Here is an 18,326-nt window from a genome sequence, read left to right as displayed (position 1 = left end):
GAGAGAGGGAGGCAGAGGTGGAAAGAAGAAGCAGGGAACCAGAGGGTATCTCTGTGTGAAGCAGGGAAATATTGCCCTACTGTAGATTAGAGGACAAGGCAAGGGTATTCAGTCCTTTCTGTACAAACTCAGAGGAGGATGAGGGATGAGTTCTCTGCCGGTGATCAGGTGGTTTTCCTTTTTTGCCATCACTTTCCTGCCCTCCACTCAGCCACCCATGTTCCCACATTAGTCATGCTGTTTTCCTCATTGATGGTCCCTCAGGGATGATAAATCTTTATTGCTGTGGTTTGAATGCAACCCTCCTCATGATCTAACAAATTGCTGCTGATGTAATGGTCCAGCACTAGTGTGTGGTGAGCAGCAGTCAGTCCTCGCCCCAGACGCTGTTCTACAGTCCAGTGTGAGGCAGACGACATGTTGCGCAGGCTGTAAATCTTGCGTCCTGCTACGGGTGTGGCCGATGTCTCTGTGATGCAGTCTTACGCTGCCATGATTTTATAGAGGTTCAGCCACAGAGCCAATTACCAAATGGATTTAGTGGGAAGTGAGTCGCAGGGAGGGAAGGAAAGAGGAACAGAAGGAGGCGTGTGTGTTTGAGTGTGAGACAAAGGTTTGAGTGTGCATGGGTGTGTTTGTGGGTGTGTTCAGATGTAATGGATATTGAAGAATTTGCTCTGCTTTGTGGAAAGCAGTGTGTTTTTCGCTCTACCAGACCCACATATGAGCTGTTCTATTTTCAAACATAAGCTGAACATTAAAAAAAAATCTCTGATGTTGAGTTGTGATCCTGTTGAACAATCCCTATTTTAATTATATTTGAGCAAATTTACTTAATTATATATTTACATATCTGTCTGTGTGTTTGGTGTTTAAGTCATTTTTGATTTTGTTGAGTCTTAAGTCATGAAATTTGTGCCTTGTGTCTGACTCGAGTCCAAGTGGTGTGACTCCTTTCTTGATGGCGTGACAGAAATGGTAGGTAGAGGGAAGGGAAATTTGAACTCATAACATCTCATCATCTCATCATGGGAATCTCACAAGCTTTAATAGCCTCCCTGTACAGTGATTATTGTGTCTGCACACTACAGTACTTGTGCTGACCTATTTTACCAGAGGTCTGCCCCTCCTGCACTGTGGCTACCACAGTGAGTTCCAGCTGAAGTTGTCCCGTAAAGGTACGTTAGCAAACGGAGAGCAGCAGTCATGATCACGTTTAGAGAGGAGACCTCTGATCAGTTTCTTTTAACAGTACAATTCTCAAAGTGCCGCTAGTCACATGGCTGTATGCTTCCTGAGTTGGCTGCGGCCACTTTAACCAGGATGAAGATCCTGCCTCCATATTTGTGGTGCTTAATTAACTCGGCATCATCTTTAATTTGCTGCTTGTCCTGAGAGGATGGAGGTCTGCCCACCATAGTTTGTCGTCTTTGCTGCAGGGAAGACTGCCTGCATGCTCGCTCATCTCCTGCTTACTCATTTGCCCCTTTCATGGTGCATCTCATTATTTAAATCACAACCTGACTCCGGTTGTATTGAACCAAAGCCACACCAGCAGGCAACCATGCTTTTACACATACTCTTTTCTCAGCTCCAGTGAGTATGTGCACAGCTGCAGTGAAGCTAAAATGTGACTAATGATCCTCAGGCGACTGAGGAGAACTTTAAGTATTTTGCTGTGTGCCTCAGTCTGCCTATAGCAACTAAGCATCAGAGGCTTTCTGTTCAACATTTGCTTTAACCCCAATTTATAGTGTTGTTTCTCTCAGCCTGACCTGTGGTGAAATATAAACAATGAACACAGCTTTTATTTCCTACAGGCTGCCCTTTGAGTTAAACCTAGATGCAAATTATTATCATTTAAAGAGTGCAGTTACTCTTGGAGCCTTCTCTGTCATTCGACTGACAGTGAGCATAATTACAGAATATATGGAAGCTTGAAATATTTCAAGCATCAATGAATCACTGTATTCAGTCACGGCCAAGTGTTGTTAAACAATGTCTGATCTCAGAACACAAGAGCTTATTTTAGTGTGGCCTCTGTTGTTTTTCCAAACCAGTTTAGATTAAACCACGCCCACTTCTGTATGACGGATGCCTCAATGGCTGCGTTCCCATGGAAACTGCACTCATATGGGTCACTCCTCCTCTGGAGGTGCGATGGGAACCGCGATGCACTGATGTTGATGAATTTAACATTGCTGTAGTAACTTTCGGAGTGCTGAGTAATGGGAAAAGTTAATTCTGATGGTTAACAGTTAGACACAAGCGTAGAAGCTGTACTCTCTGGTTGTGTCTTTGTTTTTCCTGTAGTTGCTTTGTAAAACAAACAGCCTGCGGCGGTGCTGATTCCACAGACTGTGAGTTTCAGTTTCCCCAGTAAACACACCGATCTCTTTGGCTGTCGCGGCTGTGTCTTTGGGCGAGGCAGAGTGGACAGTGGTAGCCAGGTGGCAGCCAACTCTCTGGACAACTGGCCTGTCCACTCTGTCTCACCCAGAGACAGTGGCAGTGGTAGGAGGATTGACACGAAGAGGAGCAGCAGCGGGTCGGGAAGCAGGGACTGCGACCGCCGAAGAGGTCTGAGTGTTTACTGGGAAAGCTACAGCTAACAATCTGCTGTGTCAGCACCGCCACTGGTTGTTTGTTTTACAAACCAACTGCAAGAGAAACAGGCATGAGCAGGGCAACATGTAATATACACTCTATGCTTGACTCAAATGTTTTCCATGATGCGTTTGAGCCATGTGAAGGAAGTTTCCATGGGAGCGCAGCCGTCAAGGCTTTCGGTGTAGGGAACAGGGTTCTAAATTAACTTTTTTGATCACCAGCCAATGTGGCTGGTGACCTTCTAAAGTTACCAGCCAATCAGAATTTCCACTAGCCAAATTTTTTCCCGGTGAAAATAAGAGAGATTATGAGTGCCACTGAATGCATTTGATCATTTTATTTACATTGTTGGCATGAAAAATGCACAGAAAGTACAACACATGAAACAAAATATACACAGAAAGTGCAAACATTTAATTTATACAAACAAAAAATGCTGTCAGATTTATTATTTTATAAAAGACATTTTTCCAGTATTTAGTATCATTACATTCCTAATAAAATGTATTTTTCCTTTCAACTTAAAGTGTTTCTGCTTCCCGTCTTTAATAAGAAATATATATAAGTAACAGCCATGACTTAAACACTTGCAAAAAATTGCATTGGTAATAAATTGAATTATGTATGTACAACTAGAAAACACAAATAGTGCAGCAGTCAGTATTGCAGACTCCTTAGGCTTTCCTGATGACTTCGGGCACTCATGGTCCTTTACTGCCTCGACTTCAAAATTATTAGTCCCCACCACAAAATTATTCGTCTTGTTTTTCTTTCGTGTACATGCGGCAGTCCTTACAAAACATGACGGCATTTTCGTGATCAAACACAAGCCATTCACGACCTGTCAGCCATTTAGCGTTAAACTTTCTTTTCTTCGTTTCGCACGCTTTGTCGACATTCTCATCCCCTGCCTCCTTCCTCTTCTCGCCCCCAGACGTCTGTCCCAACCACGCATTTAGTTTAACTTTACTTTTTACTTTTAGCTAGCTCAGTCTCCTTTTTTACAGTTTATACGCCGCCGTTCATTCTTCCTCTTCTTCTTTGTGTTTGCGTTTCCGTGGTTTCTCGCGCCGGTTGCACTACAAACTGTAGTGTGCCTGCGCACAGCCAATGGGCGTCTTGTACGTCATCACGTAGCATTACGTCAGTGTTCATGGGAAATGTAGGACGGACTGTCCGGGGGACAAATGACCAAGAACTGTAGAGCGGCTCTGACTGACATGATTGCCTAATGCATTACCGGCCAAATTGGCTAGTAAGTTTTTATTTACACCCGCCAATATGAATTTTAACCCGCATTTGGCGGGTTGGCGGGTGTTAATTTAGAACCCTGGTAGGGAAGTGGGTGTGGTTTCATCTAAACTGGGTTGGAAAAGCGATAGACATGGCCCAGTGTCTTAAATACTGTAATTGGTTTTCAACTGTGCAGAATGCTTTCTTTGATAGAAGAAGACATTGATATAAGATAATGTGTAATCGGGTGAATATTATCTGCCCTCCCTTCCCATCTCTCGTGCTTTGTCTCTATCTCCCTCTTGTCTCCTTTCTGTGGCCTGGTTCATTTCCAGCTCTTGATGAAGTAGTCCTGCCTTTTTGGATTATCCATTTTCCTTTTATCAGACAGATTATTGTGAATATCCCCTCAGCATACTTCATCTCTAATGCCAGGGTCTGTATCTTTTAATCCCCCCCATTCTCCTTTCCCTGTAATTCTTTTCTTATCTTTTACTCGCTAATTCAGGCACCACAGACTCAAATATTCTTTTTTCAAGAGCTTATTCTCATTTCACCTTTTAACATCTTGTTCGTTGGCTACTTTCAGCACTTTTAGCCTTAAAATCTTACCATCTCAGTCACTGTGTCCCAACTTAAGTTTTGGACACAGAGCTTTGCAGTAAATGCAGTTTTTAGATGGAATTTATTTAATTCTGTAAGGGCTTTGTTTTCGCCACAAGAACACTAACATGTTTAAAAGCAAATTTCCTCATCAGCATTTTTCAGCCTTTCTGATTTTCATGACATGGTTAGCAGTAAATCAATGCATCACCAATGAGTCAGTGAGGGTTTTGTATAGCCAGAAGGGTTTTATATCAGTAAAACTGCATTGACATGATTCAACAATCTCCATGTTAGCAGCACACCTTTCACTAGCCCAAAGCCAATTCTAGATGATGTGGATCAACAGTAAAAGCTTGTTTGAACGTGACCACACCCCTGTTGTGTTGCCGCCTGGCTTTAATCTCATTTCATCTTACCAGACCATATTCCATTGTATTTGCCAGGTTGTGGATAGCATGCACTACATCAGTGCCCTCACACAATGAGTGTGCTTTTAACACAGCCCATGGATCCAGCTGGGGGATTTGGAGAAGTTATTTTTGTTCTCCTTTCAGTATTAAAGATTAACAGGGTCCCAGCCATCTTCACTCCCCCGCTACCTCCGTGCTCTCTTTCTGCCAGTACTAGCTCAATTCTTTTTTTAGAAACAGGCAGTTAGTGTAGCGTGGGCCCAGGAGACTGCACACCACAGCCTTGTCAGGACTACTACATGTAGGTTACTTCGCTCAGATGTGACATAGAAGCCAGCTTCTGGGCCAGGCAGGCTGCCAGAGCAGGCAGGCTGATGCACACTGCCCTAAGTGTCATTCCCCTGTGGGGAGTGGGTATAGACAAGGGATCAGGAATGAGTTTGACAGGGGTTGGGATGCCTCTCTGGGGTCTGTTGTGACTCAACTCCCAAACTTCTTTGCCCCCCAGCAGAGTTTGTCATGGGGTGGATGGAGTGAGATGGACATGGGCCTGTTGTTACCAATGTTTCAGATGCTGATACACTAAAGACAAAACTGACTTAGTGTTTAGTTAATCCAAATTCCTCATGGTCCACTATTTGCTTATAGCCTGTTATAACCAATCAATCAGTCAATCAAACTTTATTTGTATAGCTCCTTTAACTCATTTTTAAATGGTAGTACAACAGAATAACATTAAATAAAATTAATCATGACCATAACACATTTTCATCAGAAGCCACTTTTAAGTTAGCGTGAAGGATCTGAGATTGGCTGAAAGTGCGGATCACTTTGAGCCGCTCTCAGATCCTCAGGTAGACTATTCCAACAGCCCGGATCATCAAAACTAAAAGTTGCCTTACTAAAAGTTTCTGTCCTGCACTTTGGAACGACTCCAAGACTCATCCCAGAGGACATGACAGGTCGTCCAGGTTCATACATTGCAAGCATGCAATTTTAATCAATACAAAAACTGACAGGCCGCCACTGTAAAGCCTTTAAAAATAGTTATAATATGTTCTGTCCTGTTTACAAGTACAATTGGATTTGGGCTGGTGCCACATCTGAAAGCCTATTTAGGTCAGGGCCTTGGCTGCTTGTCCACACATTAAGAACGGTCTATCCTGTCCATATGCCTACATACCATTGTATTGTTTTTTAGTTTTACAATCTTTGCACGCAATCTTGCTTGTGCTTGTGCTGCTTCTTAGGGTATCCTCTGGCAGTAGAAGTGACTAATGAGTGAGATGTCAAAGTCTTGCTCATAATTATTCTGAGGCACTTATTGCATAGGCTGGGAGAGACCTGATGTTTGCCCCTAGCTGTGAATTTCAAACACTTGACTCACCTCCAATTAATCTTCATACCTTATTTTTAATAGTGAAATCACCATCTTATTGAGCTCACTGAAATATCTGTGTCTCATGGGAATATTGTATGATCATAAAATTAAGCCTAGATTGGACCACCAGAGAGATATTAATGATTTGAAAAGAATAAATGTACATTTAGTCAACGTAGTTTATGTGCCCTAGATCTCAATGCTGTTGTAACTTTTACTATATATCAACCTTCTTGTCTTGTTTCTTCAGGCCTACAGCTGGCACGGCGGCATCACCTCGTCCTGCCACAGGCTCAACCCGGCCACCCACTGCTAGCACAAACAACACGACCAAGAGCTCCCTAACTACAGCCAAATCTGCCACCCCTAAAACCTCCTCCTCTACCACTGCCAAGCCTGCTGCCTCCAAACCAACCTCCACTACCCCCTCTGGTGGCAAACCTCCAACATCACAAACATCCAGGAATACAACTCCTGTGAAAAAAGGTTAAGAAAAGACATATATTGTAATGAGTAGGGATACACAAGCGAGCATTTGCAAGGGTTTTTTTCTTTTTTGAGTTTCCTATTAAGTAAGAAATTAAGTTTGTTTAACCTGCAACCATCCATTGATTTTTGTAGTTGAACTCTGATCCATTTAAACTCCATGCTCCACATCCTTAATGTGAATACACTGTCAGTTATATAACTACAGAAAGCTTCAGTATTGTGTTTTGAGGATTATAATATGCCATAGTCTGGTTTAATTATATCCTCGTTTAATCATTCCTTCTGCTGTGTTTTCCCCCCAGATGTTACCAAACCAGCCACTGCAGCACCCAAAAAGCTTTCAGAGTCACCCCTTACCCGCCCATCCTCTACAACGAAGGCAGCAAAACCTGAGACTCCCAAATCGGGCTCAAAATCAGACGTCCCCGCCAAAAAGCCTACTGCTAGTAAGGCTACGGACATAAAGACACCGAACCGCTCCAAAACACAAGACAGTAAGACACCTTCCAAGGATGTTTCCAAGACCCCTGGCTCCAAAGCAACCAAGACCTCCAGCCCCAAGAAACCTGCAGGCACCAGTACTCCAACTCCTGTGAAACGTGCCCCCAAAGCTGCAACTGTTGCAGAACCTGAAAAGGAAGTAGCTGCTGCTGCCGTTGTAGCAGCTGCTGCTGCTATCGCCACTGCGGCGGCTGCCATTGCCAGGCCAGAGGAACCAGAAACTCCTGCAGAAGCAGCTGTGGAGCCATCTGCTGCACCAGAACTGATGGGAAGCCATACTGAAGTAGTACAAGAAAAACCTTCAGACCCCACACCAGAATTAGTTGCTGAACCAGTGTTGGAGGCACTGCAAGAACCAACACCAGAACTCATAATGGAACCGACACCAGAACCCATAACAGAACTAACATCAGCACCTGTACGAGAACCAACACCAGAGCCCATACGTGAACCGACACCAGAACCTGTACGAGAACCAACACCAGAGCCCATACGGGAACCAACACCAGAACCTGTACGAGAACCAACACCAGAGCCAGTACGGGAACCGACACCAGAACCTGTACGAGAACCAACACCAGAGCCAGTACGGGAACCAACACCAGAACCTATACGAGAGCCAACACCAGAACCTGCAAGAGAAGCATCTCCTGAACCTCTCCTAGAACCACAGTCTCAGCCAACACCAGAGCCAGATGTAGGAGCTGAACAAGTCCATGAACCACCCTCCAATGTTCAGGTGTCAGCCCAGCTGGACCTCTTCAAATTCGAGGACTCTGCAAACAACTCAGTTCCTTCCTTGGGAACCACTGTCATGTCTCCCCCTTGCTCCCCACCAGGCCCGGTTTCTCCTGTTAGAGAGGCACAGAATGCCTCTTCTCTGCTGGATATGCATATCCAGCCTGATCACTGGGACAACAACCAGCCCCAGGCTCCATCTGACTTTGCTCCCCAGAGCCTTATCAATATGATGAACGTACAGACAGAAGAGGAAAAGGAGAATAAAGAACAGCTTGAGGCAGAGGAGACAATGGAGGAGGAAGAGGAGGATGAGGAAGAAGAGAAGGAGAACCTGTTTATGCCTACCTCCACTGCCCCATCTGCGGAGGCCTTCGGTATGATGGCACACCCTCACTTGGGTGCCTCACCCATGGATGACTTCACCTCCAGGCACCTGGTCTCCCCTCATGAAAAGGAGGAGGCAGTAGAAAAGGCTGATGAGGAAATAAATGAGGATGATGATGATGAGGAGGAGGATGAAGATGAGGAGCAGAGGAGACTAGGTCATCAGCCTTCATCCATGGCCACTGACATGAGCACGTCTCAGCCCTCCGAGGAGTTCCAAATCAGGTCCTCAGCCTTTGGAGGTTCTGCAGGGTGGCACGGTGAGGACCTGCTGTCTGGGATGGACTCTGAGGATGTGAGCAGCTGCACCAGCAGTAGGCAGCAGGGAGTTTCTGACCTCAGCAGCACCCTGCACACCGCAATATTGGAAGGCACCCAGAGCTCAGACGCCCTGGTCGACTCAAGCCTCCGGGGCTCTGAGGGAGATTGTAATCTCATGGGTTCTCCCAATGTGGAGACCTTGGCCAATGAGGAAGATGAGGATGAAGAGGACGAGCGGGTGGATGATATGGACCTGAGTTCAGAGCAAGTAGAGGAGCATCACAAAGTGTTCCAGCAGCAGGAACAAGATGAGGACGAGGAGGATGAAGATGTAGAGATGCACAGTGAAGGAGTGACAGAGAGCTGTGGGAATGCAGATGAAGATGACTTTAATGAGGAGGAGCGTTTGGATAACTTCAATCGCTCTGGTCCTCCGCCTTGCGCCCCCCCTGCCTCCTCCTGGGGTCAGACCAACCCCTTCTCTGATCCCTGGGCTCAACCAGCCTCACTGCTCTCTGTTTCCTCGCCCAGCCCTCTTTCTGACCATGGTGCAGCTGAATCCGAGACGCCCACCCTGTCTCCTGCCCAGGCACGTTTGGACAGCAGTGCCCCTTCCTTTGCTGGTCAGTCAGAGGAAGAACCTGAACACCATCAGTCAGCCCATGAGGAGATAAAGAGCTCAGCCCCTGAAGAGGCTCAAGTCCTACTTGCTGCCCCAGCTATGGGCATGTCCCAGCCTGCCCATAGCAGTAGTGAGACAAGCACACCGGAGGAACTCCGTGACTATGACAGCAGCTCTGGGGTGGAGTCTCACTCTGACAAACAGCAGACCCCAGTGCCTGCTTCAGTCCAGCCTGACATGGAGCAGGACCTGGGTATTCACTTGGAGAAAGGCGATGGAGAAGAGGAGGAGGCTGAGACACTCCCTGCTGACGAGGTCCTAGGGACAGGACCCCCAACTGCTCCAGCATCCGCTCCGTCTTCCCCTTCCACCTCAGGAGACGAGGCCAGCGACACAGAGGGTGAAATGCAAATCAACGACCCTGATGCACCAGTGATGATGGATGAGAGTGCTGGATTTGAAAGCCCTACTCCCACCTGTAGTCTGCCTGCTCTTGAGGAGGATGAGGAGGCGGTGGACACAGCGGCAGGAGAGGGCGAAGAGGATGGAGGCGGAACCACCCCTCAGTCAGCCAACTCTGTGGCATCTTATGGCTTCGACTGCACCACATCCAACTCCAACGCCCACTCTATGGCTGAGAGCTGCGGAAAGAGCCCAGGGATCTTCTCCCTGGAGAATGAGGAACAGCTTCCAGAGGAGGCCAAGGACCCCTCCCTCATCAAGGAGCTGACCCTTCCATCAGCTGCTGCGGCTGCCCAGGCAGAGGACCTGCTGGGCAGACACGTGGACCTGATGCCTTTGGGCCATCCTGGAGAGAACCAGCCCAGTCTAGATGAGCACCACTACATGCTGGGGGGAAAGATTGCAGCAGACCACCTGGAGGAGGTTGATCCATTGGAGCCCAGTCACCACCTTGGGGCACAGGAACCTGGAGACTCCGGCGACAGCCAGCCAGCCTACTACTCTACCATATGTGATAAGACTGATAGTTTTCTGGCAGGTAATGTATAAGCCCCTCCTATTACCCCTGGAATGCACCTTTTCCCTGCAACCCTCCCCCTTTACCTGTTGTTCGTTTTCTCTCCAGTTGGGTTAGATGGCTTAGAAGAAGAAAAAAAAAGGAGAGCAAGATTGTAGGAAAAGATTTAAAAAAATGAACAAAGGAGATGGAAAAAAGACTGTAGCAATTTTTAATTGAAGCCTCCCTCTTTCATACTGTTATGGTCATGTTGATGAGTGTATGGCTTCAACTCCTTTATGTACAATAGCTACTACCATTTTCTAGTAGAATGTTCTTTTTAAGTAACACTGCATATTCTGTAGCCCCTGATGGGGTATTGACTGATTGGTCCAATGTGACTGAGCTTTTAAACCGAAAAAGCAAGAAAAAAAAATGGACTCATTGTGTATTTATCCTACTGTTTTTACCGAACAAATGTCAATGATTTTTTTTGTTTTGTATTTGCTTCTTTGTTGTTTTTTGTTTGTTTTTTCTGTTGAAACCTGGTCCTCCCTACCCTGTGTACACACGCTTCATATTCAACAGCACCATAGCGCTAGTCAGATGCTCCTTTTAAAAGTTTGTGTTCTTGTTTCAAGACTTTTAGCTATCAAAATAAAGGCTAGATATTAACACGGCTGTTTTGCCCTTACAGATTTGTTGAGGTAGGTATGGGAGTATTAGATTGCAGTTGGTGAAGTTTTTAATGTGTGCTTCAAGAGGTTCTACGCTCTTTGCATAGGTTGTTAAGGTATATAACGTGCAGTCACGTACAGTATGTGTTTCAGGCATTTGATTTTAAGTGGCTCAAGCTTTAAGCCTCAGTTAGCTGATCATTTGTGTTCCAGAAGAGACTAACAACTAGCCTATTATTTGTGATGAGACACTGCATTGTCCTACATCGCTATCACAGTTGAGCTTTACACTCGCTGAAACGTTTTCATAGTGGGCGTTTGGTTTACTATTTCAACAGTATATTGCATGTTTAACTAACAAAGACTGTGTACTACCTTGAATTTGAAACAGTTCAACACTAGACATGTTCATAAATGAATGGTTCACACTAGGTTATCTTTCAAAATTCCATTAAACATCATTGCAAGGCATTTTGTTCCTGTTTCTTATTTTCCCTGTGGATCCAGCATGCCTGAACTTACTGTCCCTGTGTTGAGTCGCTGTGTATTTGTATGTTTACACAACTTATTTCCCATGGCGTCTCCTACGCTTCACCATGGGAATAACCGGTAAACAGGAAGTGATGCAACACTGTACAATGGTGTTGTATCTAAAATGGAATTTTGGTCAAATCAAAGAAGTGATCCAAATGGTGTCCCAGTGCCCTGTTCTCCAGCATGCTTATGCCTTCATGACATCTTCAGATTCAACACTAGCTGACCCACATCACATTCAGACCACATCCTTGGAGTGGCGCTCACTTAAAGGTACCCTGTGGAGGTTTCTTGTAAACTGTTGACAATCAGTGTCTGTCACCAAAGTGCATTGTGTGCATCCTCTTACAAATGTGTTGAATGTATTTCCCTTTTCATAAAACATTTGCACAGCCAAATATTTCAAATCCTACATTGTTTCCATCCATGTCTGCTAGCCTGCAGTCTTCTTCTTTGCCTTTGTTGGTGCATCGCTTCGTTTGTTGGTGCATTATTGCCACCGACTGTCGATCAGCCAACATACTGACACTGATATATCACAGACTCTGTAGTAAAACATTGCTCCACAGCATTGCTAGTGGTCAAAAACTTCACAGGGTACCCAAAAGTAATGAGGCAGGAAACACACCTTATACTTATATCAAGGTTTTTATACACAAATGCTTTAAACACTCAATCAAGGTGAAGCCTACTCAGACCTGTCTGCATCCTCCTGAATGTCCCACTCACACATTCAGCACACAGACAAACATATAAACAGATGTGTTGGAACTTCCCCTGACCTTTTGTACGAGCCACCTGAATGCATCCGAATGCTGAAGTTCAAGAAGACCAAACACTTCCTCCCTTTCATGCCTTTCTCCTCTGACCTGCCCACTCCTTCTCACACAAACCCTGACATGGAAAAAACACCTCAGACCTCCATATCAAAGTCAGACACACCCCGTTGATGGCTTTCTCAGTTGTTAATATTATTCATGAGACTGTGCAAGTCCTGTTTCAGGTTTGTGTTTTGGGGCACCACTGCTTTCCCTGTGGAAATACACTGTTAACAAGGTGCACTCAAAACAAGGTGAATCAGCTGCCTATAGCATAATTGTTAGCACATTTGTTCCATTCTTGGCGTCTTATACCATACTTTAGCAGGGTCAATCTTTGTGATGTTTTTGTCTGTTTAATCCCACGTGTTTTCATTTGTCTCTTCAAATACCTGTTGTGTGTATTGTACTTTGTATATATGACTGCTGTCTTGCATGATAACCTCCATATTCAAAGAGTACAAAGCAGTGCATATGAATGTGGTACCAAAGCACTTTAGTTTACATTATTAAAGCAATCGAGGGGGAAATATGGTTATATTAAAGAAAATGCAACTTTAGAGAGAAAACATACGCAGTAACTCCTTTTGATTTGTTCCTGTTTCCTGCTTTGTAGATACAATATATGATATTCCTGTGTCATGGCATCACTTTATTTTGAAAGCCCCTTTCTTTTTTTTGTTACACCTTCGTCCTTTTGTCAAATTTCTCCTGAACCCTCCTCTTCCTGGTTTCTGTTGTTGTACCACCCGTTCTGTTTGATGCATGCATCTCTAATGGATGCACCAAGTGATCTTGACTGTCTCACAGGAGACGAGAAGACAGACGAAGCGGATGAAGATTACAAGCTGCAAACACGCTCCCAGGAAGACAACCGAAACCAGAACCACACTACTACTGTTCCAATAGCCAATGGCCACTACTTGGCATTGGTCCCAGGCAATAGGAGGCCCATCGATCCGACTCTTGCAGCACATTTCGCCAAGATCGCGACCCCTGCTCCTTTGATAGAAACCAGTGCTGATAGTCGCACTGGTGGAGAACAGTTAAGGAGGCTGGAGCAGCACCAACAGAAGCTGAGAGAGATGCAGCACCGTCAAGAGCAGGAGAGGCAGAAGAGGCAGTGGCTGGAGGAGGAGCGGCTGAGGCTGGAACAGCAGAAGCAGCTGGAGAAGCAGCGCAGGGAGCTTCTCCAGCTGCAGCTGCAACAGCAGCAGCAGGAGCACCGGCACCGCAGGCAGGTTCTGCAGTGGCAGCTAGAGCTGGAGCAGCAGTACCGCATGCAGCAGAAACAGATCCAACAGCAGCAGCAGCTGAGGAGGAGCCCAACCGGAGTCATGCTCTCCCCATCCTCCGGTCTCTGCACCATCTATGAAGCCATGGAAACCAGCGACGAGGAGGACGAGGCCAGAGGAGCTCAGAGGAGGAGCACACAGGTGGTAGGGAAGAGGGTGCCATACTCCCAGAGCATCACACAGGATTTCCAGAGGCAGCTGCGTCCTGTACCTCCACAGGAGCTGGAATGGAACAAGAAGGTGGACATGGTCCAGCAGCTCATCAACCAGACCCTGATGCTGTCTGGAGACAGAGACTGCCCTCCTCTCCTCCTCCTCCCTGTGGGGACAGGAGGCACCTTAAGCCCCTTGGAGAGCAGCATGTGGCCCAATCTGCTGCCCCAATTCAGCCCTCCTGCTGCTACAGTCACCTCCGTCAGCAGCTACTCCCCAGATAGCCAGGGCAGCTCCTCGCCTGGAGACTGGACTGTGGTGGAGGTGGAGACCCAGCACTGAATACAGTCAACCAATGATCAAGTCAGTTAAGGGAATAGTTCAACATTTTGGGAAATACGCTTACTTGCTTTCTGGTGGAGAGAGAATGATACCGCATAGACTACAGTATAATATAAAGCTACAGCAACAACAGTTAGCTTAGCTTAGCATAAAGATTTGAAATGGGGGAAACAGCTAGCCTGGCTCTGTCCAAAGGTTTTCACTAATTACATGTTACATCTTCTTGGTCTAATCTAGTGAGCTTGAGAGCTGCTTGCAGGTAAATTTGTTATCCTCAGACTGAGTTAGGCTAGCTGTTTCAAGTCTTTGTGCTAAGCTAAGCTAACTGGCTGCTAGCTTCACATTTAACAGACAAGCACAAAGTGACATCAATCTTCTCATCTTCTGCAAGAGAGTGAATAAGCTTATTTCCCAAAATGTCAAACTATTCCTTTAATCATGTATATGCAATATACCCTAAGACTTAAATTTAGTGGCAGATTTGTATTTATATAGGAAGAAAATCACTGTAAAACATATCACACGATGCAGTCATATCTGAAGCCATACAGGGATTTCCCAGATAACCTCATGAAGCTTTTAATCCTGTCACAAGTCAGATTCTCATATGACCATCCAAGCTTGACTTCCAATTGATTTCAGATCAACATCCTTATTCGTATTAGAACAAATACTCTGTAGATGCACCATGTCTTTGCTTCCTGTTCCCCAGACATGCATATTACACACTGTGACGGCGCATTAGAGCATGTTTTCCAACCAGAAGCACAATCCTCAGCTGACTCTCTGTGAAATGAACTGCAACTACTTTCCAAGCACTTTTGTCATGTGTTGTCATGTGTTGTGTGTATAGTCTCATTTTATATATACAATATGTCCAAACAAGAAACTGAGACCAAATATTGGTCTCCCTCTCAAATGAGAGATCGAGCTATGACAAATTGCACTTGTTTTTCCCTCATGTAGGCCAAAGTATTTACACAGGTAAGTGGCAGCACTGTTAACAATTTACATATTGTGGACGTATGAACCCAAAATCCTTCTAGTTCAGTCTAACAGAATATTTGAAATAAGCTATTGTGTGTGTCAGATACCCACCCCTCACCCACCCACATGCACCATCCACCAGTCTCCGGTCAGTAAATGTTACTGTGACTTCACTGGACAACCAGGTTTTCATGGACTTAATGGAGTCGTCAGTCATGGAGGAAGAGGGGGCGTGAGAGAGAAGAAGGCCCTCCTTGTTCTGCCACGATGGGGAGGGATAAGAGAGGGAAAGCTCGGAGGGTGCTGGACCGGCGGGGGTGAGGGTGCTGGTTGTTGACTTCCCTCAAACATTCCAAAGCTGTAACCTCATTTCCTGGGTCGGCCAGTATTCAGGGAGTCTCTGAGGTGACCGATGATGTCATGCTGGGAGAGAAAGGAGGATGTCTGAGATGAGACAATGCACCACACTGGCCAGGCACAGCAGTGGGAGGGTGGAGGGTGGTGGTGGGGTAGTCAAACATGCTTAATACTTATTGTGTGTTCCACATAAGACTGTTTTTCTACACATTCTCCATATATTTTGCTCTGCTTTGTGATTTGTGCAATGCATCAGGACCATGCTTGATACTGATGAGTGGAAAAATCAGGGCATCACACCGTATCAAGATGTCTTTTATCAATTACTGTGACTTTAAAATGTCTGGCGCGTAGAGAAAAAGCACCTGTGTCTGTCTCTTTGTGTCTGCACAAGGTAGGTGAGGTCAGTCTGAGACCGTGGAAATAAAAAAAACAACACTGCCACCTGTTGGCTGCATGAGTGAGACACTAACCCGATGTTCAGTGTGCAGTGATGCTGATTTACAATAAATCATTAGATCTGTTTTGTACCCAGATCTGTTACCCAATACGCTTTTATGCACTGCTACTATTCATAAAATGCTCAATTTTATATGAAACTGAAGAGTGACGTGGATCCCAAATTAATATTTATGACATTTGAAAGCAGCATGTACAGAATATAGTTTTCTAAATCACTTAGTAATTTATACCGCAGCCACACAATGCATGTTTTGTGGAATAACGTTTGTGTAGAAACAGTAAAGCTACTGCTGCTGTATGCATATATGATCATATCTGAGAGTTTTTACCAGTTTATCATAACTTATAACCTTATATATACAGTATATGAGCAAGCACAACAGTAATAATGCATGCATTTATGAGAGTAAACCTATATGTGCATCTATATTGTTTTACAGTGCCTCAGGTTCCCTTATATTGATATTCATGTGTAACTTTGCAATTAATTTTCATATAATACAATTACCAATTTAAGTGTTTACGTTTTCAATAGATTAGTGAACAGTTGCAATGATCATCTTTTGTATTGCAGAAACTCTTTGTGCTGTCCTCCTTGTGCCAGTGGTCAAATCAATGTCAGGATGAAATGTGAAAAATCGCTGCTCAGAAGTTATGAAATAAAATTGCCTGAAATCTGTGTCAGTGCTTGTGTTGTGGTGCTTATGTTTGGTCCTGTAATGCCTGCTTTTCAGGGAGGAAGCCATATAACATTTTTCAGTCTACTTACAGTACAGTACATGATGTTTATGTGGCACATCACAAAACTTTGGTTATAAAGGTCTTCATAGACGAAGAGACAGGAACAAGATAACAGTAGTGATAGAGTTGTCTTTGTGCTGTCAGGACTACTGTCATATAACACAGATGACATTTCAGGTCTTTGAAAGTTACTCAGTCTCACTTTAAATAACTGTTCTAGGGCCAAAGAGGTCAAATTAACCAATATGACTGAGTCTTTCCAGGATGCTCCTTTCATACCCAATCATGATACTATCACCTGTTACCAATCAACCTGTTTACCTGTGGAATGTTTCAACAGGTGTTTTTGGAGCATTTCACTATTTTCCCAGCCTTTAGTTGCTTTTATTTGTATTTTTAATTAAGGATTGGAGTACTTTTTTTCTACCACAGGGTTTAATATTAAAACTTTATGTGCTATTATACAGACTTTGCAACATTCACACACCGATGAGAGTTTACCATCAGTGACTGTACTGCACTGTGCTGCTGATCATCTGTCACACTGGAACCAGCTGATGTGAACATGTGGATAAACTTCTCAGGAAAAGTAATCACAAAAAAAGAAAAACTGTTATTTGAAGCAGGTGTGATCTTAGAAATAAAAAAAAGAAACATCATGGTTCACCAGTATCTTATGAGCACACTGCAAAAATCTTATGATGGTATCTGATAGATTTGACAGCTTCCGATAGTATCTACCTTATACGGTCAGAGGTCAATGAAACCGTGGAAGAATTCAGTTTAATACTTTACTGTCTGATATGTGACATGTGGTTTGCAGGCAACATAACAAGGAGCAGAAAACACACAATACACAACAGCAGAAAAACATCAACGGTGTGAAGACACCACTCTTTATCAAACTGTTGTTGTTAATCGTATTAAAGGGTCAAAGATGCTCCAAATTTGGCTTCCTGAGCAAAAGCCTTTTTTTTGCAGTGCACCTTCTTCATTTACACTGTAATGAACACATGACAGAGAGTTAGTGAATTTGTTCCTCCTGCTTATGTTTCAGGGCGTTTCTTCCTGTCATCTGACACAGAATCCAGTGATACAGTGGTCATATTGTCGCCACACCCTTAACTCCAAGCAAATTCCTCTGGTGGCAATAAGACCTTCATTCATCCATTGACTGGGCAGCACAGGCTAGTTGGCTCTCTTCTCTGTGCTGATTTTCTGACAGCAAATGAGCGCCATCTGACACTGCAGATGAGAGCAAATGTGAGGGTTTGACATGTAAATCAGCCTCCTGAGAGAGAAAGCCTTCCTCCTGCTAAAGTGTTCCTGAACATAATACCTGGGTTAATGTGGCCATGCTCTTTAGTATCTATATATTCATTTAAAAAAGACAGATATTGTAACCCTAGAATGCTTAAACTCTGAGTTCATAGTCTGAAATTCAAAGGCATAAATGTCCTCTAAAGCATACATGAAGAGCCTGTACATGATATGCCTCTACACAAATTGTGAACACCCATATTGACCCTACATCAGTAGCAGTGAGGCTAACGCGTTTGCTAGCTCTCTTCGTTAGCTCTCTCAGCAGGCCACTGTGCTGTACTGTCATGATCTAAATGTGATCAACAGGTCTCAGGTGGAAGCAGGAGGGCGCTCCGCTGCCGCAGAGATCTGCGCCCATTCACAGCTATGTCAAGCTGAATACAGGAAGCCACACTGACAGCACAGGAACAACTGTGCCGGACTGGAAATAAAAGCACATAA

General features: G+C 44.7%; 1 protein-coding gene across 1 annotated transcript in view; it reads left to right on the top strand.

The window, feature by feature from the left end:
• The window catches only part of prr36b (proline rich 36b), a 36,640-nt gene extending 20,140 nt beyond the window's left edge, over positions 1–16,500 (top strand). The window contains exons 4-6 of the mRNA XM_076751666.1: positions 6,491–6,726; positions 7,032–10,238; positions 13,036–16,500. Of these exons, the coding sequence (XP_076607781.1) occupies positions 6,491–6,726; positions 7,032–10,238; positions 13,036–14,015 (4,423 nt within the window). The 3' untranslated portion in view covers positions 14,016–16,500. The remainder of the gene's footprint in view (positions 1–6,490; positions 6,727–7,031; positions 10,239–13,035) is intronic.
• The last annotated feature ends 1,826 nt before the right edge of the window (positions 16,501–18,326 follow it).

The sequence above is a fragment of the Chaetodon auriga genome, chromosome 16 (assembly GCF_051107435.1).
Source record: "Chaetodon auriga isolate fChaAug3 chromosome 16, fChaAug3.hap1, whole genome shotgun sequence".
Taxonomy (NCBI): domain Eukaryota; kingdom Metazoa; phylum Chordata; class Actinopteri; order Chaetodontiformes; family Chaetodontidae; genus Chaetodon; species Chaetodon auriga.
The sequence above is the reverse complement of the archived record's forward strand: the minus strand, read 5'-3'. Positions and strand labels throughout refer to the sequence as shown.